The 23,423-nt window shown below is 41.4% G+C and overlaps 1 protein-coding gene across 7 annotated transcripts in view; it reads left to right on the top strand.

The window, feature by feature from the left end:
- nrcamb (neuronal cell adhesion molecule b) overlaps positions 1-23,423 on the top strand; it is a 77,785-nt gene that overhangs the window by 34,513 nt on the left and 19,849 nt on the right. For 6 of the 7 annotated variants that reach the window (XM_087172722.1, XM_023401459.2, XM_023401454.2 and 3 more), the window contains exons 3-8: positions 18,051-18,219; positions 19,693-19,798; positions 20,504-20,697; positions 21,086-21,208; positions 21,916-22,086; positions 22,641-22,697. In XM_087172722.1, the coding sequence (XP_087028848.1) occupies positions 18,129-18,219; positions 19,693-19,798; positions 20,504-20,697; positions 21,086-21,208; positions 21,916-22,086; positions 22,641-22,697 (742 nt within the window). In that variant the 5' untranslated portion in view covers positions 18,051-18,128. The remainder of the gene's footprint in view (positions 1-18,050; positions 18,220-19,692; positions 19,799-20,503; positions 20,698-21,085; positions 21,209-21,915; positions 22,087-22,640; positions 22,698-23,423) is intronic. The other variant, XM_023401456.2, reaches the window with a different exon arrangement.

The following is a 23,423-nucleotide window of genomic DNA, read 5'->3' as shown; positions in this document are numbered from 1 at the left end:
TGCCCACTGCTGTGACAGTGGGCGTCAATACTTAGATATCACAAAACAGCACTTGGAGCCTAAATTCTGCCTAGTGCCTCTCTTATTGACACAAAATGTGTCGTAATGGAGCTCGCAGAGATAGAAAAGTTCCCTAATGGCATTTGTACAATTAAGAGTTGAAGTAGCTCTCCTTTAAACACAAGGTCTCTGTGTGCATTAGAGCCCAGAGAATTGACTCTCAGCTCACACAGGGTTTTTGAAAATGACCCTCTGTAACCTTTGGCTCATCCCCTCATTCTGTGGGGCTAAAAGTGTGTCTGTGATTCAGCGGGGAGTTGATCTAATGCTCTGTGAGTGGAGGTGACACGGTGCGATGTGTGTCCACCGCCCAGTGGAGTGTGAAGAAAGGATCCCACCTCGGCTTTGCTGCACGCCGAGCCGGGCGGGGATGCTGCACTCACAGCAGAGAGGAGAGTTAAGGGACTCTGACGGCTCCGAGCTCATCTGCCTCTGCTGTTGGTGCTACGCTTGTTTTATTTTGGGCAATAGGGGGGATCTCTCGCTCTCTCTCTCTCTCTCAGTTTATCCATTTGTGTGCCTGTTTCAATCCTTCGCTTCGCCTCTGCCCATCTGTCAGTCTGTTTGTCTCATTCTTCCCATTTCTCTCTTGTCATTGCGCCGTGGCAGTCGGTTGTTGTTGTGAATGTGTGCTGTCTGCCAGAGAGGCTGAGTCCACAGTTTTCAATGGCCGAGTCATAGAGGGCCACACTTAGGAGCTGCAGACTGAATTTGCGGTTTGAAACACACTGAGGCGTGAAGCGTCCATTGTGAGCAGCAGCATTCAGGTCCCAGGCCCTTCAATAGAAGCTCTGCAGAGGTTTCTGTTTACCTCCACACTGCTGTCTTTCACTGGTTTCTCTCACGTGGCCGTCAGGGAGTGTGGTATTATTGTTTGTGTGTTTTGATGCCAAGTGGGGGAGGATGGGAAAAAAATATGGAGGCTCACCCACTCAGAGCTTTGCCTCTCCAGAAATAGCTCTATATGAGTGTGGCATTTGACTGTAAATCTTTGAGACAGAATTACATAATCCGATCTTTTCATATACAGTGCAGTTGCGAAGTATTTGTGAACTAAAGCATTTTCCTTCTTTGACTTTACTCCGACACCCTGAAGTGAAAACTATGAGGTTAAAGTGCTGACTCGCAATTTTAAGGGCAATTGATTGTGTTTGAGCCTCTGTTAAGTGCATATTGCAAACTGCATGAACAGTAGGACTGTTATCCCCTTTTTATAGCCCCAATTTCAGCAAAGTGCTGCAGGACAACAATCCTCAACACAGAAAAGGCAACCAAGGTGTTTTTAGGGCCAAACTCTTGATTGGCCAATTCAGTCACCTGACCTCAGCCCAGCTGATCATGTGTTTCACTTGCTGAAGACCAGACTAAAGGCAAAAATCCCCTGACACATGCAAGAAGTGCAGATGGCTGCAGCACAGCCCTGGCAGAACAAGACCAGAGGAGGTGCCAACCGTCCACTGATGTCCGTGTGTCTTAGATCTTAGCCACTCACTGGCTGCAAAGGATTTGCAACCAAATATTTAGTATGATGAGGTAAAAATACAATTACAAGTCCAATTTGACTCTGGCTGCCTGTGGATGATTGTTGTACAGTATGTCGTTTGTCACCACTATCTCCTCATTTCCTCATCGCCCCACTGTCAAAAGATCAGAAGAAATGCCTAAAAATGCTTTAAAATACTATTAAAAGTGCTTCCAAACTCTTACTGTTACATTACAATTTGGGGTTTGGGGTTTTTGGGGTTTATTTGTAATTGTGTCAATCAGTTTGGGCAATAATTTAAATGTATAGCCTTTGTTATCTTCCGCATACGTCAAGCAAACATATGATCATCTGTTGCTCATGTTTCTTACCATGTCTGACAGTGTTGAAATATATGAAACCAGACGTTCTCTTTTAATTTGTCTAATTGTATTCCGTGCCCTAAAATTGGGAGCCTACATATAACAATGGCTGTAACTGGTATACACTGAACACTGTACTGTGACCCGCTGAAGCTCTCAAAAAGTACCTCCTTTCTATTAACGTTAGTGCACCTGAATGGTTTCATCATCTACTATGTGTGAAATTGGAGCTCTCTCGTATGTGGTTATAAAGTAGTGATATTACGCAGCAGCAGTTCTGAGATCAGACGAGTTGCAGATGAGTAGAGGGATTCGTACACACACAGAGGGGCCCTGGGCTGTGCACGTCGTTTCAGATGAGCGCGTCAAGATATTTCTTAGGTGTATCGTTGATTCGTGCCTGACAATTCTCCAACGGTTCCCTGTGTCAACACTCCTTCCTGCGCACGTTATGTTTAAGAGCTGCTGTATGTGAGAAAGGGGCCATGTGTGGATGTGATTGAGTGCGTGTGTGTGTGTTTTTCAGTGTCTCTGAGGTTCTACGGCGAGCAGAGACAGAGAGGTGCTGGGAGAAGCAGCTAAAGTGTCAGAAAGAAGGACATGAATAAACAAACAGATGAATAGATGGATACAAAGACAGTGAGGGAGAAAGAGAGCCTGAGTGATGTGAAAGAGGTTGTGAGGCCACTCCTGAGGGGCTTCTGCTCTCCTTCTCCATCTTCCAGGGTTGTGGAGAAAAGTCAGCTTCATGCAAATGTGACTCAGTAACTGCTTAGCAGACACTGTTCTATATCTGGCATCTCCATCTTTTCCTAACTCTTTTCTCCTTCCTTCATCTGGACAACCTTCCTCTAGGCCCCGCTCTACTTTCACTACTCATCCTGTCTGTGCAATTATCTGGCTGAGCCTCGAAAATTTTTCTCATTTACACAGCTGAATGCAGTTTTTTTTCATTGCTCCATATGCATCTGTTTCCCATTGCAATGAGTAAATCAATATTATAATTTCATTTTTTATACAGTTTGCAATGCAGTCACCTTATTTCAGTACTGCTCCACAAAGCCAAATCACAGTAACTGAGTTTAGACCAGAACCTGATATTTTGATACTGTTACAGCTAACCTAAGCTAAAGCTAATTTAATGACTTATTCCCTGGATTCCCTGTGATTCAACAATCAGTTTTCATGCTCTAATATGTTTGCACGATTTCTTTTAGTAGAATAATGGTCCTAAACAGTCATTAGATCAAGGGTTTACAACTTGTACAGCTGTTACACACTTTGCAGCCTTCAAACTTTGTCTCCACCATTTCTGTAGTTACTGCTGTCTGCCGTTGAGAAGTGTGAAGTTCTTGCTCAATAGTTTGATATTTTGAAAAAAACCCTTATCAGTGTTCTTCCTGTGTTATATGACAGATTTAATCAATCTCATGTCTATAGGCCTAATATGAAACTAGTTTAGCTTAGTTTAGCTTAGCATAAAGACTGGATGCAGGTGGAAACAGCTAGCCTGGCTCTGTTCAAGAAAATAGTTCCAGCACATAACTCCATACTAAACCACAATATGTCGTTTCTACATTTTGGTTTTTGTTCAGATTAAATAAACATAAGAATCAGCTAGCATAAAGACTGAAAGCAGGGGAAGCTACTCGCCTATTTTGGTACATTTAACTGTGTATTAATAGCTATCCTAAGGTTTGTTTAAAATGTTGTGAATTATCAGGGAGTTTTTTTGATTTTCTGCTTCATATTTAATACAGACGTGAGAGTGGTCTCAATCTTCTGATTTAACTTTGAACAAGAAAACAAACAAATAAGCGAAGTTTCCAAAATGTGGAGCTGTTCCTTAAATGAAGTGGTCCACTTTTTGTTTCTAAGATGTTGCTCTTACTTTAAAAAAAAATTCTCACTTGAACTGAAGAAAAAAAGACAGAATACTTGACTGTCCGAAGAGGAGGGGTATATTTTGAAAAAGAAGAGCATGTAGTCCACTCGCCCTGAGTGGTTTTAGTCTTTAGGCTATTTAGACAAAGAGCAGGTAGTAGAGGATTTATGTCCATAGTGGCCACACATGTGGTTAAAATCCTGACCATGTAACCACCTTAAAGCATAAAATGTTTGTTAGAGGTATTTTTTGTTTCATTTTTTTTTACTTGAAAAAAACTGGATCCATCTTCATACTGTGGATCGTTTCCAGTGGTCTGTTTAGTCTAATTCTGGGAATCGATGCAGCTTCAGGACACAGAAGATTGTCCTCGCATCGTAATAAGCTGCTGGGATCTGTCTGTTTGGAAGGGGCCACTAAGAAACCAAATGATTTATGTGGCTGTTAGGTGAAGGTCCTGGTCCAAGGCCAAGTCTATCTGCTCATCAATATAAACAGCCTACTCCCCGGGTGTTGTGGTGGAATACAAATGGCTGAATTTAGATGTAACCCCTCGCTCACCTGCATCTCAGCCAATTCTAATGAGAAATCTCTCTCTGTACCCTCTGAGAAACAGAGAGAAAGAGAAAGAGAGTAAAGCAATGACTAAATATGAAAGGCGAGAGCACACTAGAGCAGCAAGCTGTATACAGGCTTCTGTCTGTGGATTTCTACTGCTGGGTAAATTACATCAAGCCTCTATCTACCAATATGTTTGTACTGTTTCTAGATTTCATTTCCACACCACTGGATACTGAATTATTGTATCAAATGACAAGATAAACTAAACTGAAATCATGCATCTTTGTGCATTCATATGGTTGGTGTTTGATTGCATTTTTTGGAATCTGAAAGCAGAATAAAAGCCACTGCTCAAATCTAAATCCATTCCATTCCCGTATTGAATATCTTTAGATTTGGCCTTTTATTAATTTTAAAGTTCTAAATAACTGAAAGCCTTCTACATTACCTTGGTACACCTCCACAGGTGTTTTCATTTATTCTGCCTGTTTGGACCTCTTCACAGGAATGTGTGGGCATGTACAGACTGTGCTTTATTGACATCTTTCTGACTCTCCTTTTACTATTTTTGCACCTGAAAAACTGGAGAACATCCATCCTTATTATTCTTAAAGCCTTTTTTTTATTTTGACATTTTGACATTTTCTAGCAGAAAAACATGAGTGTAGTTAATAACATTAATAATAGTTTAACTCCCGTTAGCTGTGTGAAGCCCTGTCCTTGGATATTGTGCTTGCTGGCTCCCTATCTTGGCATATTAAGATGCTTAATAGAAAGGAGCCATTATTAATGTCATTATTAAGACCTGTAACGTGGCAGTTCCCACTTATAAAAGCAGTTCACATCAACATCCAGTTATAACTGGGTAGCTCAGATTTTGTATTGCGAGGTTTTACTTTTATTAAAAGCAATAGATGCGACTTGGAGCTGTGTTAAAAAGTAAACCAACATTGATGCCACACATCAGCCAACTTCTGTCAGTTTTGTAATTAAACACAAATTTAATTTATATGGTGCTGTACTGTCAATACACAGAATAACCTTCACACAGCCAACTCTATAACATACAAGCTTGTGGCTTTATCTTCCATCTTCAATCAGATGTGCTGTGTAGAGGGATTAAATCTAGGTCTAATCAGCCAGAAGAAATGAAATCATAAAACCCTGAACACCAGTTTAGGTGTTCAGGGTTTAAATATCAAGACTATAGAGATAATGATGTAACTAAAAATCTTTTTTTTTTCCTGGTTACATAGTTGCTAATAGGCTACAGTAAAGGATTACCTGATTGTTTTGAACATAGTTTAAAAATATAGAGAAGATAAATGATTTGGCAAGATGAATTAGGCCATAATCTTTTTGAATCCAGATATTTTAATAATTTGTAGCAGGATCCAAAATGAAACCAGATATATGAACCCAGTAAATGGAGCTGGGTATCAAATTGTAATACCTTTTTGGGACAGACCAAAATGCCTTGTACTCATTGAAAATATTCAAAAAGATGGCCCTAAATGTGTGTTCACATTTGTAGTCTTAACTCATTTATTTATTATTAGGGTATTCATGGTTGAGTTCAAAAAGTGGCCAAAAATGCCAATTTTACACTGTATTAGTGTTGAGATAACTTTTAACACTGCAGAGGTTTTGCTTCTTTTTCTAAATGAAAAATATGTTTATATTTCTTAAAGTTGGAATCCAATCGTATTGTTTTGTTATACTAAAACCGAGATATGGTATCAGCACTAGTGTCAGGGAAGGTCAAATGCTACCCAGAACAAGTGTTTACTGAAACACTGTTTAACATTTATGCTGAATGTAAGTGACCATACAATGCATATAGGCTATCCATTCTTCATGAGTAGACAGAGGAGGGCGAGGTGGTCCCTGTACATACACTGGACCATTATCTGTTAAAGCAGTAATTCATTCCTCTGTCATGTTCGACCCTGGGGGACACAAACAAACAGAAACACCCCTGGTCTCCTTCCTCGGAGGCGAGTCACACACTCCTCGTCCATGCTGTTATCACCTTCCAGTGCTGACCTTTTCAGTACCTGCACCGAGAGACTGACACAGTTAGAACAAAAAAAAGGAAAAAACCCCACCAGCTCCACTACAGCCTCACCCAGGCATTATCCAGCACTCAGCCGACACTTCTCCTGCATTAGCGACCAGTCTCGTCCCGTCAAACACAGACACAGGACATAGGCTGTTAGCGGAAGCGCGGCGGACTGTTAGTGTTAAATAGGAGCAATGTTTCCTCCGGAATCACCGTTTGACAAATGAGGGCTGATGGAGCAGTTCTTGTCTGGGCCATTATTTCTGATGGGGCCAGACGATGTGTAAGGATGGAGCACTGTTCATCTGAGCAGCGACGCCCTCTGGGCAAAACTACCAAACCCACTCAAAACATACTAAAACTCTCCAAATGATGGATGTAATAGGGAAAATCTCTAAACTATAGCACTAGAAAACCTTCTTGTCAGTGTTGAGTCTCTGGCGTGTTTTCACATCACGTCTTCAGCTGAACTTGTGAAGAGAGTTTTACAGCTCATAAAGGGTCTTCCTTATGAGAAAGCTTAGTCCTTCATTAGTGTCATTAATACTCATTAGCTAACATTTCAGTCATCTGCACCCATGAGACAGATAGAAACATGTTCACACTAAGCCTTGATGAAGTGCCAACACACCATCAGTCAGTCACCACCAGGGGCTTTTCATTGTATTCTTTAATCTTAAAAATTCTCTTTTTCATTTCATAAAAAACCAGCGCTTCAAATAAAATGGGGTCATCCAATTACTTCCTAACAAAAATTATTTCCATTCGTTTAAGGGAGATGTTGTCTCTTTCTTCTCTTTTTTTTTTTTTTGGGGGGGGGGGGGTAAATATCACAAGTTTCTCAGTCCCAGAGCTTAATTAGATCAAATTCCATCAAAAGTCTTTTGGATGGGGAAGATTTAAAATGAAAATTCACAGTGCCACTTTTCAATTCAAATGCAGTCAGAGGAGTTTACTCAGGGCTATCTTTGATGAATTGTTCACTTCCCCATGAGTTGTTTGTTGAGTTTAGCATATGAAAACCTGAGTGGAGGAATAGAGTGGCCATAGCTCAAGCCAGTGTAATCAAAGCTCATTCAGACTTGGCTGAAAGAGAGTGTTTGATCGGTCCGGGTGGCACACACATTACTTTCACATTAAGCAACATTTCTGCATGTGTTGTGGTGTATTTTAATTTATCATAATAATTATATTCTGTATGATTCAGTTTTCTTATCTGTAAGGTTGGAGAAGTGAGTGTGTGCAGTTGTTTATTGTAATTTTACTGTGTCACTGTTAATGCATGTACTATAAAGTGAGTGATGGAAATAAGTCAGAAACAATAAGTCAACTTTCAGAATATTAATTGATAACAAATTTTCTAATTGATGAATCATTTTTAAGTCAGTTATCAGTGTTAAATTTGTCAACAAAAACTGAAATGATGAAAAATATAGCAGCTACTGTCACTGCTTCTGCATCTAGGCTACAGAGTGAATATGAAAGTGATGAAACCGCCAAAACGAGGCTGAAATCATAAGTCACTTATCAATCTGTGGATCGACAATCCATGAATCGTTATAGATCACAACAATCTTGATAAACAGATTCATCGTTACAAGTCTAGTTTATCTAGTTTATCAAGCATTTGCTGGCTTCAGCTTCACAACGGCGTATTGGTTTTCTTTCTTTACTTTGTCAACAAAAACAATGACAAAATGCACCAATGACGATTGGCCACAACTAGAACGGGACTAAAGGAAAATTATATCTTTAAAAGCTGATACTATAATAAAAGCTTTGACCGTTTTCAACGAGGAATAAAACTCTGAATGGCAGCATGTGTCCAGTCTAACAGAAACTAACTATTATTGCTTCTCCCTGTATTTAGCGAAAATACAAGTGACGGAAATATCTTTAAAAGTGTCACTTTAATTAAGTGTTGGAATGATTAGACAATTAATCAATAAGTCAGTCTTCAGAATGGAAATGTCTTAATCATTTATCCAGCTTCTCTTTAAACAAGTGAACTGAATAAAAAGCAATGACGAGATGTTTGAAAGTTTTCATCAACGAAAACGAAAAAACTGTATGACAAATGGACGATTGTACATATGAATTAATTAGTGTTGTGATGCAGTCTGTACGCACCTGCAAATTCACACATTTCAGATCCTTATGATCTTCCTCCGCACAGAAATATCTCCTCTTTACAAGCTTCTCTACTTTACCTGTTGCACTGATACACAGGATTTAATCTCATCTCTGACTTGATCAAAAGAATAGTTGATGTATTAATCAATAATAAAAATAATCCTCTGAAGCAAATTTCACTTCAAAGCATTGAACTTCCATTGTGTAAACTTAACTTAAAAATAGATCCTTTCAGTCTTTGTGTGAGAGAGAAAAACAAGAAACACATTTTCTGTTTTTCAAGTTTAGCATTTTGGAAGGGTTAACTTCTGATTGCGTTTTCCTTTTTTAAAAAAAAGGCCTTGATTTGATTTTCTCACACTTTGAAAGGACTATTGTTTGTGTCCTCTATGTCTGAAATTGGATGGTGAGTCCTTTTGGAGAGCAGTGGAGGGGAAATGATTTGTATTCACCTGCCGTATCTGAATAGAGTAGAGGAGGGGCTGAGAGAGAGAGAGAGAGAGAGAGGGCAACTACATAGTGCTTCCTTTATGTGATAATGGATTGCTCTGACATTCACACACATTGTGGTGTGGTGTGTCTATCAGTCAATACTCACTAACTCGTGGGATGAATGGTAAATTTTAAACAGATGCCATTAAAGAGCCGTCTTGCAGGTGACAGTTATGTATTATATGTCTCTTTCATGCCAAACCACCAACTCCACTAACACATGCAACATGTGTCTTCACATCATGCACTCCTGAAAATGAAATGAATCCCTTTTCTCATTTTCTTTTCTTCTGTTTTTTCTTTTTTTTTTTTATTTTACGTAACTGCTCTCTCTTTTATTGGCCAGGCTGGGCAACTGGATTCTTCTGTCAGCTGCACAAAAGAGACAGAGTGGAACCGGGGACGGGCAGTAATGAGCAACTCCTCTTACAGTGTTACGTATAGACCGGCCACGGTGTGGGGAAGCCTTCTGGAGACAATGCAGGGTTTTGAGAGGTCTGGAGCCCTCTGAAGCCCCTCTTTGATTGAGTTTCCTGGCACTGGGCTCCAGTGTTGGGGATGATTGTGGAGTGGGAGCTGTGGGTTCAGGGAGGGGGTGAGGACCCTCCTCTGCGCTGACCTTTCACAGACACAGGTGGGGTGGAGTGGAAGGGGCTGGTGGTGGAGGAGGAGGAGGGGAGCGGCAGGAGAGGCCTATTGTGGTGCTCTGTGAATGTGGAGGTGGCACTCCATAACACTAGACCTCGCTGCCTCTGTCCACCTGCCGGGGATTTTCTCACAGCTACTTTCTCACTGGTAAATTACATGTTCTTGTAACACACAGTGGTAACAAATTGTTCCGGCGCTCACTCAGTCTGCACGCCTTCTTATCTCATGTTGTCCAAAGAGTTTGCTTGACAACTGCTAGCACAATTTGCTCTTTTTTAGCTGTGCTAAAATGGCTCCAGGGATGGAAATGTCGGTCTTTGGATGTCGGTCAGTTAGTCCAACACTTTGGTCCAGACCGAAACATCTGAACAACAGTCAGACAGATTGCAATGCGTTTCTACAAACACTTATAAACCCCAGAAGACAAATCAGAATTTGGTGATCCCTGACTTTTCTCACTTTTCACCACCATGAGGTTCACATTTGTGGTTTTGTGGCGAAATGCCTCAAGGCGCCATCATTTTGTCACAATTCCAGTTTGTCCAGTTCTTTCGTTTATGACCAAATACCTGCAAAACTAATGACATCCCCACCAGCCTCACCTCACAATTTAAATTTTTTGTGTATAAATTGGTACCTTTTAAAGACACTCCACGATTAAAAGCTAATTTTGTTTGATCTATTTTGCTTTTATGATTGCCCCGGAATCCTTTTTCACTCTGTGGAAACATCTCATGATTAGGAGTACTGACGTGGCCAAAGGACAGGGGTCGTCCTCCATAAGACTCGACCTCAGTGCCTCTGTCCACCTGCTACTTTCTCACTGGCAAATGACATGTTCTGGTAACACGCAGTGGTAACAGATTGTTCCACTGCACAGTCAGTGTTCACGCTTTGTTATCTGATGTTGTCGGCAGATTTTGCCAGACTGAATGGTACCATACAAAGTGCACACAGCTCTAAATGACCCATCGCTCCCTGCCTGTCTGTACTGTATCAGCACAATTCAAATTCCACCAGTAGACTGCTTATTATATAGCAGCGCTTTTCCAGAAAGGCCTGGTTGTATTAACTGTTGACTGGGAGCAATCACATATAAACACAGTTTCTCTGTGTTGCCCCGGCTGACATGGCCCGTGGGGATTCATTTGGTACAAAACATCACGGCTGCTGGTTTTTGTGTGCTTGAGGTGAACATTTCCTGCACTGCCTGTCTCACACAGACTGTTTTTGCTGCACCCCTAAGCTTAAAGTAAACTCCACATATTGGCCCCATCTTGAGAGACCCTTCACATGTGGAGTAAGCCATCCGGTGTAGACATGGTGGCAAACTGAGATTGTAATCATACCTCTTTTGTTGAGCTTGGAGGAGGTTGAGACGTTTTTTAGGGCTGAGCAGATGTCAAGCGTACAGTTTCTCTCCAAGGTTACTTATGAGATGACAAATGGGTCTAGGCCTCTTTGTCCCTCTTTTTTTTTTTTTTTCCATATGTCTGTGTTTGATGAGAGGGTTGACATCTTTTTGTCCGCATGGAGATCTGAAAGCACCGGGGGGATTGCCATGGATACAGAGTGCCCTTTTAGAGTGCAATTTTGAGTGGGTCTGCTCTGCTTAAAAGTCTATGGAGAGTCCCTATATTTAGCTAAAAAACATTTCCATTCATTTGCTGAACTACGATGCTCATGGGTTATATTGTATAACTATAACAACAGCATTTGTCTCTGTTTCCACGTATGCATGGAGGTTTCTGTCTGCTGTCTCAAAGGATTTGCTTGTCCTCCCACAGCAGATTGGTTTTATGTTGATTACTTTCTCAAAGCTGTTATGTTTCTGTAGCTAAAGTGTGTCTTGTGATGTTGTATGGCAAGGATTTTGAGAGTCCTTTTAGCTATTCAGAAAGCCAGTCGGCATGCATTCCTCCCACTCTCCTGCATTTGCTCATGATAATGAACCTCTGCTCAGCATATGAATGGCCTCACCCGTAGCACTCTCATGTGGCAGGGTCGCACTCAAGATCCATCCTCAATGTCTGACGTCCTACAGTGACCCATCCACTGTGACCTCACGTAAACAAGGAAGATGCATATGCAAATGGATGTAATGGAGTATGAATTCACATATACACACGAGCATTACTGCAAGGGGATATCGAAAAACATCTTCTCTAAAGCAGTAATTACTGTGTAGGGATCAGCTATCAAATAAAGGTCAAGTTCAGATCTACAGTTGCTCATTCAGCCTTGTGCTTCCCCTTCTGATCTCATTTTAATGAATGCTTTTGAAAAATGCCCCTCCCAGCACCCTTAATTCTCCAGTAATGAGCTACTGTACAAGTCAGGTGTCAGACAAGTGTACAAATGCACTTCGGAGACTTAACTTTCAGCAACCTTGCTGCCATTGCTACTTTATTAACTAATGATTTAAAGCTTTTGCTACATTGTGAGGCAGTGAAAAGATTGAAAGACCTCCAGTTTGCCACCAGCAATTATCCTAAGGATAAGAAGTGCCGGCGCCGGCAGTGATTAGCATTTGGGCAGAGGGGACAGAAAGCAAAATCCCAGAGTGTTTTTGGCGTGCACGGGGAGGAAGCTTAGTGAATGCCAATGTGCGGTGCTCTTTGAAAGGAGGAGGACCAAACAAATTGCCGGACACGTTGCATTAGTAGCTGATGCCTATTTGCATTAAGAGTTGTTGTAGAACGATAGCTGGGGGAGAAGTATGGGAAACAGAGCGATGGATCTTTAAAGGGCTACAGAGATGTGATATTGAGCTTTCATAAAGTTTGCCGTCGTAACTGAGACAGTTTTGAAAAACATCTGATAAAACTGGTCCAGCAGAGACCGAGATATCCTGCACTATACACTACTACCCTATACACTACGGCCTACATCTCCCATAGTGCATCTTGATAACGTTTACTCATTAGACATTTCCTGCCTGGTAAATAACCATGTTTTTAAAAATCCACACTGCTAGTTTGTAACACAGGCCAAAAACTTGTAGTCTCTAAACCCAATCTAGAGTTTAAGTTTAAGATGTATAAAACTAATGGGGTGTTTCTTTAGCTCGTCATATGTGAGGATATTTTATTAGTAAATGTAAACAGACAAAGGGTTAGATTTATAAATATTCTGGCGCACGTATCCACGTATCAAAACCAGTTTAGTTTGAACGGCAGTATTCATCCAACAAGAGAGAAAAGAGGAGGATATAAACAACAACACATTTACAGTGGAATGAATTAAAGAGCCTCACTTTGTTGTTTGGTATTGTACAGTGCAGTTGAAAAGGACACAGCATGTTTTTGAACTGCAGGGTCTCTCTGAACAACAGGACCCCAATTCATATGTTAACCACACCAATTATTTGCATACGATCCCCCAATTATAAAAGCTAATGAGAAGATTATGGGAAACGCGCGCTGATGCCGACGCGCAGAATTTCCATTGTGATCCAGTAGCTGCAGATAAAAGGCCTGTGAGAGGTATTAGTCAAAGCCAGTGAACATTCAACCTCATACATAACAGCTATAGTTCGCTGCTAATGCCTGTCCACTACATTAGCTGTGAATCCATAAAGCAATCAAAGACAGCTGCCGGATGTTTCTCTCAGCTTTTGTGTTAGGCAGAGGACAGCAGAGGACTATAAGTGATAACTTTGTTTTACATTCAAATCCTGTTTGATTGTGACTTTCTAAACTTTGGTTGAAGGACTGTCTGTTTTACAGAAGGGCCTTTTGAAGCAACATCCAACTCCCCTGTAGATGTTTAATGGCACAGAGAAATGGGCATGAAGCCCTGGGTGTGAATGGCAGTCAGAGACATCCTGAGCTGCAGCGAGAGAAGCCGGCAGCCTCAGAAAAATAAACTCCTCCAACCGTATCCGTTTTCTCATCACCACCTTCCTGAGTGCTGAGCCATTCTCATCATTATACCCCCACTTTCAACCGTCTGTAGGGGATCCCCGCTGCTCCATTAAGGCCATACCGAGGCTCACAAACCCCTGATTGCCTGAACCATCAATAGTACTGATTATGGGAGTTAATTAGGGTGCCTGGCATGAGAGACTTGTCTTTCATCATAGATGTTAAAACTGTGCGCTACTGATGCAACAGCAGTGATTCTGTTCGTGTTGCAGTGTTGCATCACCATTGTTTGGCAGAGACAATATCTTTTCTAGTGGTTAGCATAACGCATATGCTGTAGTATTATCTGATGCTGTAAGGGAAATTCAGTTGGGCTTTTTTTCCTCCTGCTGACTGCTACTGGTGTGTTTCAATGCTCAGTGCTCGTGCCCCTGTCAGCTCCATCTGTGAGCTCAGACGTGTCCTGACCCGCACGTTCTGTGGCCAGTGTGCATGAATGTGTCTTTGCCTATGTGCTACGTCTCTGACATGTGCACAAAACCAATTAGTTTTGGGATGGTGAAGGAGCTGGCCATGGGAAAATGACAATGGAGTAATTGAAGAGGCTGGCTGAATGAGAGGCCAGACAGCTCAATGCAGCTTTTACACAAGTGCTGAGTGTTTTCTCCATGGACAAAATGAGCAGAGAGAAAAGCAGCAAGTCCTGAGTGAAGGTGGTCTCATGTAGTTGTAGACAGTAATTAACATTACAGCCTTTCGCTGTGCTCACATTGTTTTCTTCTGTAGAAATGCATCTAGTTAGTTTGTGTACTGGCATTTTAAGGTCCTTAACAGTGATTTTGCACATTTCAGCCTCTTTTAATACAATTCATACAGGGTTAGGATTAACCCTAACCCTGTACACTTTACACTATAGCTAACCTCACTATTGTGTAACTTTCATTCATTTCGTAACTGTACGAAAATAAGTTGTAACATAAGTCAAGTTATTGTTTCATGCTAATGCAGTTTAATTGCAGATTGGTTCAAAAAAAGCAAAAACACATTTCAATGTGACTTTGATGATTACATGAGTCAACCAAGTTACAAAGAGTCTTTCACATCTCAAGGAAATAAATGGAAACCAATGGCTGCCTGAAGCATTCAGGAAACTCCACAGACAAATACCAAACTCGGAGTCAAACAAACAAGGAGTCACTCTCACAGTGACAAACAAGAGATGAGAAAGTTCCCCTAACTTTGATGTTCCCCTCAGCTGTAGCAGCATTTTAGCGATTTTCGGCTCATTGTTTTGGTCTTACAGCCTGCAACTTTACTGTTTTTGGTTCACTCTCACCGCTCTCAGCAGGCAGCTGCTCTCAGCAAAAAAGCTTGTTCAACACATCTATTTAAAAGGTGATTATATGTCATTTTTTACAGCTTGTATCCACTGCCACCACGTGGACAGAAAATCTGTGAATGCAGGTTTGAGGAGCTAAAACTTTCACTGGTAAAATCACTGGTATGGTCCTTTAAGTTCAAGGGTTGTCTTCATGTGGCAGCGCCTTTAGTAACTATTGTATTGAGTTTTCTAAGTAAGACAGCAGCTCAGTTTATTATCCTCTTGGCCGCATCTGTTTTGAAAAATAGCTAAAAATCCTCACTGGAAGTGTCCTTCCCAACCTGTCGTGTTTCTTTCTAAGAGACCATTTACTGTTCGATTTTTATCTGCCGTCTGACAGTTTCTGGCACAGCACTCCAAACAGTGCTGTGGTTTTATCTTGGCCTCAGCAGTCTGTACTGAAATGAGCTTTATTGACTTTGGCTTTTCCAGTTCTGTCAGCACAAGATGCATAGGAGGGTTCAACAATAGTGATGGATATCTTCTGATTGTGTGTCCCCTCAAAGAATTGTATTTTTAACTGAAATGTGGGCTTTGAATTGTAGTTTCTTCTTTAAGATGCAGGACTACTTTAACTCAAGCTCAGAGTACGCTCATTATTGCAAACTTTTGCCTTACAGGACATCGCTAAAGTGAAGGTTTTAGAATTCAGACCAAGAAAACTCCACTAGTTAACATGAAAAGGGTGAAGTCTGGCTATTTCTCATCATTTTTATGTTCACCATTCAGTCAGGATGTGAGTAGTTTCAAGCCCTGGTGGCTGGTTCATCGTCCCCACTTGAGAGGGATGAGAGGGGTTGGTCTGTATCACTGCAGCTCACGGGGATAATTATAGCGCACACAAACAAACAAATAGCGGCGCACATATACAGTATGCACACAAAGACACACACATGCTGACCAGCTGGAGCTGAGCTGCTACACCTCATTAAATTGGGAAATGAATCCTGAATGAAGCCCTGGCTCTTTTCCAGATAAGAATCATCAGGCTTTTGGGGATTCACCATAAAATTTATAATTAACACATTTATTCTCTCGCTGTCACAGGCCTGAGACTATGCATTGCCAAGTACTGTACTTTATTTATTCATTTATTTATATAAAAAATATAGTTTTTAGTATTTTTTTATATATACTTTGACAAAGTTTTAGATGGAAGATTGGAGCTGAGAAGTGATTACAGTATAATTCCTTTACTCATTAACATGAATAGATTTTGCATAAATGACACCTGATCATACATTTCTAATATAACAAGTTGTAAACAAACACTGAAGGTGAGAGTCTGCAGGTTTTCTTCTCAGAATCAGGTTCAGCACCCCTGCCTGCAGCCTGCAAATGAACTTGATGAAATCCAACCCCCACCCCACCCCCATCCTGGATCTTTTTTTTTTTTTTATGTCAGATCCTCAGATGGAGCTGCCTGATGGTGTACACAGCAAGTGTGATTGGGTGCTCTGGGCGTATAATACAGGCCCTCCCTTGAGAGGTGTAGTGGAAGCTGGGGGCAGCAGACGTTAGCCTCGGTCTCTTCCCATGCTACGAGACGCCAGCCTTGGGGCCGGTACTGAATCATGACTGGAGGGCAGCGCTAACAAATACATCAGTTCCCCAGAGAGGACCAGGTCAGGCTTCTGACTGCCTTGCGGTCTGGCCCGTAGTCCCAGACACAGCTTCCACCACCTCATCTGACCCACCCGACACCCAAAGAGCGGTACATACCGGCTTCACCTTTTTAACATGGGCTTGATTTGATTCTCTCATACGGTAACCGGCTTTAATATCCCAAAATTGATAGTGTGGTTTTGTGATAACGCAGCAAATTAGTCTGCCTGAGCTCTAAATTCAGCTGTGACATTTTAATACTGTGCCAGCGGATGCCTTGGGTAAGACAGGCAGGAGAGCGAGATAAAAACAGGTCAGGCTGCTGCTGCTGCTTTTTAAAGACAGAAAACGACTCCTCCTAAGTTCTGTTTCCTCATTCTTTTTTATCCATCATTTGGAAGCTGTGCTCACATGCGTGTAAAAATAATGAATAATACTGATCATTTCATTGTGGCAGCACTCAATTATGCAGATGAATATAAATTCAATTGAGCAAAGTCATTTTGACTCAGTAGTTGGTATTATTCTCTGAAGCTTGAATAATGTTCTGGTTTTGATGACCATGACAGTGATAATTTTAAACATTTTTTTTGAATTGCTTCTGGTTGGATGAAGGTGTGACATGGCAGCACTCGAGCTGCCTGGCAACAAGAGGAAAAATTCTAACCTGCTATGTTTAATACACACATTTGTGTTTCGGTTTCCCGTCTATTCCCAGTGCGTCCGCTATGCACCACTAGAGATGTGATGGAGGCGTAATGAGATTACAGTGTGTAACAAAAGAAAATCCTCACTTCATTAACAGTTAATCAGTGGCCAGTTAGCCTTTCAGTTCAGTTTGTTCAAACCTGCAAACAAGTCACCTCGCTTGAACCTGAACACCCTGATGAACTTTTACCATCTGTCCCCACTGAACAGACGTCACAGATGTAAGATCTGTCCCATCACTCATGACTGATCCCACTACAACATGACATCTCATGAAATCATGATGTTTCAGGGTCTGAAATCTGACCTCATTGCAGATCAGTTCGCTTCCGGTTTAGTCAGTCAGTCAGTCAGTCAGTCAGTCAGATAAAGCTGAGAGGGGAATGGAAAGTGAAGTGTGTGTCTTCCTGCCTTGTCCCTTGGCTTGTCATCTGCCGGCTGATGTGATCGATATGGCAGAGAAGCCTAATGGCATCATGGCCACGGCAGTGATTAGCTGAGCAAAATGAGCCCATGTGGGCCGTGTCGGCCCCTGTTGGAGTGCACTAGATCAAAAAGATAGCTTCCAGCAAACTGCACTGCATGGCAACTAAAATCGATCTGTGGCCAGAGCTATATGTGTCTGTTTCGCCCATTCTCCCTTTGTCTCTCTCTCATCAGCTGATGGACACAAAATGGAACAAACTCAGTATTATGATTGATTGCCTCAGTAACTGGCTGTGCTACTCAACCCAGTAATCTCTGCTCGTGTTTCTACCCTCTTGTCTCTGACACTCTTTCTCTCTTTCTCTCTGTCTTTCGTAGTGTGCACGTGTCCTCAGACGGTGTGACCGAGCAGAGAGGCGGGGAGTCGCCGCATTTGGGGGCAGACCTTCACGTCACATGCCGATGATGGAGAGGAGGAGGATGGACCTAGCACTGCTAGTGCTGTTAATGGGACACCTCGCCACCGCACTGGAGGTCCCACTAGACCGTAAGACAACAGAGCAACACACCACACAACACATTCAGCTGAGGGAAATTGACTGACGTTAGGTGTCAGTTTTATGTTGAAGCAATTAATTGATTAGTGGATCGGCAGGAAATTAAATTCTCAAATATGAGGAGTTTCTGGGTTTTTTTTCACATAAGACAAACTCTGTATGTTTGGGTTTTAAAATGTTGGCGGGACAGTTGGGCTCTCACACATGAATGTGGTGTATGATATGCGAATGGTGTTGATCTTCTCAACTGACTCCTAGCAAGAAAGCAAATAAGCATTTTGCCAAAATCTAGAACTATTCCTTCTTAATCTATTATCACATTTGAGAAGCTGGAACTAGCAAATGTTTTTTATTTTTCCTTGAAATGAAATGAACTGAAACGATCATTCGATTATAAAAATAGTTGCAGATTAATTTTCTGTCCATCAACTCATTGTTTCAGATCTACATTTACTCATTTAACTATGTATCTATATATAATTTGGTAATACCTATTAGTAAGGTTATATTCCTGTTTTTCTAGCAGGTCATTTTTTTTATTATTGGAGGAAACTCACTACATGTTGTTGCATTGGTTTTATAAAGCAAACAGTTAGACACCATATTCCTGGCTGTGACTGATGTGGAAAAGAAAAGAGTTTTCCAGACTGACCTGCAGCCCTGCAGCTTGATGTCTCTGTGCTACAGCTGTAGATCTTCTATGTATTGTTTGGTTGGTTGGAGCTGTTTACCACTGGAGGCTGGCATTCCTCATCTGGGAACTGGCCTTGTCCAGAGCTTGTTCTGAAGCATAAATAATGCAGGAAGATATTTTCCCCCACTAATGTCTGGCTCTCTTTACTGTCACAATTTTTCTTTCTTGTTTGCTGGTTCTTGGGGAAAACACTAAAGTTCTGGAAGGATGTAAGTGTCAAACCAGTGTGAATTCACTGCAGAGGTTGTGCTTGCAGTTTTTTTTTCTTGCACTAAGGGTTATATTTGACTTTTTGACTATATTTTTTTATGTTATAAGATGCTGAGTGTGATTTGCTGTGAACTTAGTATATTGCATGCATTGATCCCTTTGTTTTTTTTATTTTGTTTGCCATTTTTCTTCTTGTGTTCCTGCAGTGGTAGAGTGTTTTTCATAGAGCCATATTGCAAACAGCATGAGTTCTTATGTCATTTGTTCTGTTATAGTCCATTAGTTATCTCCACAGCACTGACGGGAATACATTAAGCATCAGATCATTGCAATAAAGTGAAATGTACCTGAGCGTTCTGCATGCCTTTTCTGCCGCTGTAGGTGTTCTGAGAGGTTTTTTTTGTGTCTGTCAGCAAACAGCTGTGTGTTTGAGTCAGTGTGGTAAGTCCGCATGTGATTGGTAATGACTGCTTGTGTGGTCAATACAGCAACTGAAAAAGAGCTTAGCTGTGCAGTAAAGGTCATGATTAAATATCATCCTCTTTCTGATCGCCTCTAGTGCCGCAGCCGCCGACCATAACTCACCAATCTCCCAAGGATTACATCATAGACCCACGGGAGAACATTATAATCCACTGTGAGGCGAAGGGAAAGCCTCATCCCAGGTAGGAATCTGTCAACTGCGATTTTGCATTCATGATGCTGTTAGAAGAAGACAAAAATATTCCAGGTGTGGATTCAACACCCACCTATCAAATTTTCAGTAAGAAGCCTCAGCTGACAGCAGCGCTCCAGAAATTCAGTCTAAGGTGTGATAGGTGCAGTTCTGGTTTATACAAACCTTATGATAAATAAAGAATATTTTTATTCCAGTACATGCTGGCCTTGCCAGAGGCTAGTATGAGTTAATGCTTTTGAATCCCTTGCTCCAAATTATGCTACCCTCCATCCTTTATTTATCTGAGTGTAAGACCTAATTAATTTGCTGGCACCAACACCAGCCTGCACACATGTTTGTATTCAGCTCATTGGCAAAATACATTTCTTAGCCCCGAACCTTCACTTACGCTAAAACTAAGTCTTATGTAACAGTCAAACACCCTCATGAAGAACTTAAACATAAAAGAGTTTGCACAACCAAATATTTTTAAAATGCTCATTTAAAGTCCCTGAAAACTTGAAGTAAAATCTTAGTCAAAAGAAAGGGAAGAAAACGGTTAAAGCTAATCTGTTTCATCAGGATTTAATCAGATTTGATTGGACTGATTGGTGATTGGTTGAAATGCGAAGATAAAATTTCATCACACGATTTGTTATCAAGGAATATCAGCTCATGACACTGGTTTGCTTTTGTTTGTTTTTTTGTTCAGTTTCTCCTGGACAAGAAATGGGATCCACTATGACATCGACCAAGACCCCAATGTGGCCATGAAGCCCCACTCTGGGACACTGGTGGTGGACATCAGCAGAGAGAAGGCGGACCATTATGAGGGGGTGTACCAGTGCACAGCAAGAAACAAACATGGCACTGCTGTTTCCCACAACATAGTCGTTCGACAGTCCAGTGAGTGCAGCACAGTCGAGGATAACGTTCCATTTTTCTTTTCTTCCATCGTCTTAACACCATGCATATCTCACATCATATTAAATAAATTCTTTTCTTTTCTTTTCTTTTTCCAACAATTAAGTTGCATTTTCCATCTTAAGAGCACTCCTGGAAGGTAAAGGTGCATGTAGAAAGCAGCATGTTTTATTTTGCAGGATCTAGGATTGGATAGAGCTGAACGTCCCTTTGTATTTTTCCTCCAGCATATTGTTATTCAGTCAGGCACCATCCCTCTTACCTCGCCTCGTCACCTCTGTCATCATGTCAGCGACAGTCCATTAGCAGCCGTCAAATTATGACACTCCTCGTCCACTCATGTGTGTTTCCATTTTTCCAACCAATCCAGGGTCCCCCTTGTGGTCGAAGGAGAAAATCAAGCCAATCGTCGTTCAAGAGGGCGTGTCCTTGGTGCTGCCGTGCCGACCCCCTGCTGGCCTGCCCCCTCCCATAATATTCTGGATGGACAATAGTGAGCACCTCCGTCATGGAAGATGCTGAGCATGCACATGACAATTTATCACATTATATGAAATGCTGTTGCAGATAAAAATGACTTCATCTCTAAATGTAGTGATACATTGCTTTAGTTGACAAAACGATCTCACCACAATTCAGACCATACAGCAGCTGTTGAAGAGCTTTTGATCATATCACATGATCTTCCTCAGTAGAGTTTGAAATGTAGATTTTCAAATTTCCAATTTTCCAAGCAATTTAAAAACTTACCTTCCATGTCGACTCAAACATTTTGATTACAATTTCATTCTTGACACAGGAGTTGCAGAAACAATCTCACCACAAGCTCCACTATGTAGCTGTTCTGGAGCTTTTCGACTGTATTGTATCTATTTATCATCAGAACTGAAAGCTCCAGAACAGCTACTGAGCGGACCTGGTGATGAGATTGTTTTGTCAGCAGCAGTTTGGTTTAATTTCTTTAGGTTTTGATATTTCTGTCTCTGAGATTGCTGCCTCCACCTCAAAACAAATTGTTTCTCTTACTTTAGATAATCCAGGGAATATACTGTCAACAGAGGCTGTTTCTTCTGGAGAAAATTGTTTTTTTTTCCAATAATTTGGATGAACTGGTCCTTTTAAAGAAGGCAGCACATGCAGCAGAGTACATATTTAAACTGCTGTACACATGAGAGTATTTTAAAATGCTGTACATTTCAGACTTCCAGAGGCTGCCTCAGAGCGCCAGGGTGTCCCAGTCCCTGAACGGAGACCTTTACTTTGCTAATGTGCTCCGAGAGGATTCCAGGAACGACTATATCTGCTACGCCCGCTTCCCACACACACAAACCATCCAGCAGAAACAACCCATCACCGTCAAGGTCCTTAACCGTAAGTCTGACTCTCTTTGAGGAGAAGAAAACGCCGAAATCTACTGAAGGTGTAATGAGGTAGCATGACTGAGATGAAGAGTGCCAGTGTGTGTGTGTGCGTGTGTGTGTGTGTGTGTGTGTGTGTGTGTGAGTGTGTGTGTGTGTGTGTGTGAGTGAGACAGTTCAATTACAGTAGTATGTGCAAGCATGACTGTGTAGGAGGGAGACAGCATTTCCTATCTCTAATCCCATCCTGAGAGAGGCCAGTGGTCGACGTCCCACTGAAAAGACATATTGTCAGAGCTCTCATGGCGCCATGCGGCCAAGCAGGCGTTCATTTTATTTCTTCTGTGAGGCGTCTGCACCAACAACAAAGGCCGCTCTCATTCAGTGTAGCATTTGTTGTGACATGACGGCAGACCGTTCCCACAAGAGTCTTATGACGATCATTCCCAATCTCTGACTTTTAAATAATTTCAAGTTTTGTTGTGTCAGTTTTAATTTCATGTTGCATGTTTTTTTGTTCTGACGATTTCAACTTGTGGCGTGTGTGATTTTTCTGTTGTGTTACAGTGGATGCAATCAATGACACAATGGCAGCTTTTTACAATGACACTGATTTATTTAGTGGTGAGTTTTGGCACCCCCTAGTGTTTACTCCCCCAACCTAGTGCTCCAAACTCAAACTTACCCACTAACACTAACCCTTCATCCTGACAACCCCAAGGCTTTGTTCAATCACACTGATTTATTTCGGGGTGGGATTTGGCACCCTCTAGTGTTTACCCCCAACACAGAGCTGTGAACTGTAGCTGTTACCCATTGACACTAACCTTTAGACCCAAGACTCCAAGTTAATTCTGTATCCCTCCCTCACTCCTGCTCTATCCAATCAAAACCCTTTTGACATCTATTCACTTCCTCCTACGAGCTGCTTAAACTAGCACTGCATGACGATTCCAGCATCGCCTGAGCTGCTTACATACCTTGGACAACAGCTGTAGTCTCGACAATCAGAACAGAGCTACAACTACATATCAACTAAATATAAAGTAGTTAGGTGATCATTTGAACGTATTAACAATGATAAACATTAACATAACAACTCCTTAAAGTATAGTACGTATAAGTATAGTAAGGTATAAGTATGTATGTTAAAATTCTTCCTTTCTGTTTGCCTTGCCTCCCAAACAACCAGCTGCAGTCTTCATCTCTAAAATCACTCTTCCCCTGCTGCTCTGCCTAATTTTAGAGCGCACCTAGTTGTTAATCTTCCTGTCTCCAGCTATTTTCATCTCACTTCATTTTGTCAATGATCAATTTGTCTCTCTGTTAAAACATTATCATAAACAATTA

This window comes from Seriola lalandi, unplaced genomic scaffold (assembly GCF_002814215.2).
Source record: "Seriola lalandi dorsalis isolate HSWRI2012SDOR001 ecotype SW California unplaced genomic scaffold, Sedor1 jcf7180002053683, whole genome shotgun sequence".
NCBI lineage: Eukaryota > Metazoa > Chordata > Actinopteri > Carangiformes > Carangidae > Seriola > Seriola lalandi.
The sequence above is the reverse complement of the archived record's forward strand: the minus strand, read 5'-3'. Positions and strand labels throughout refer to the sequence as shown.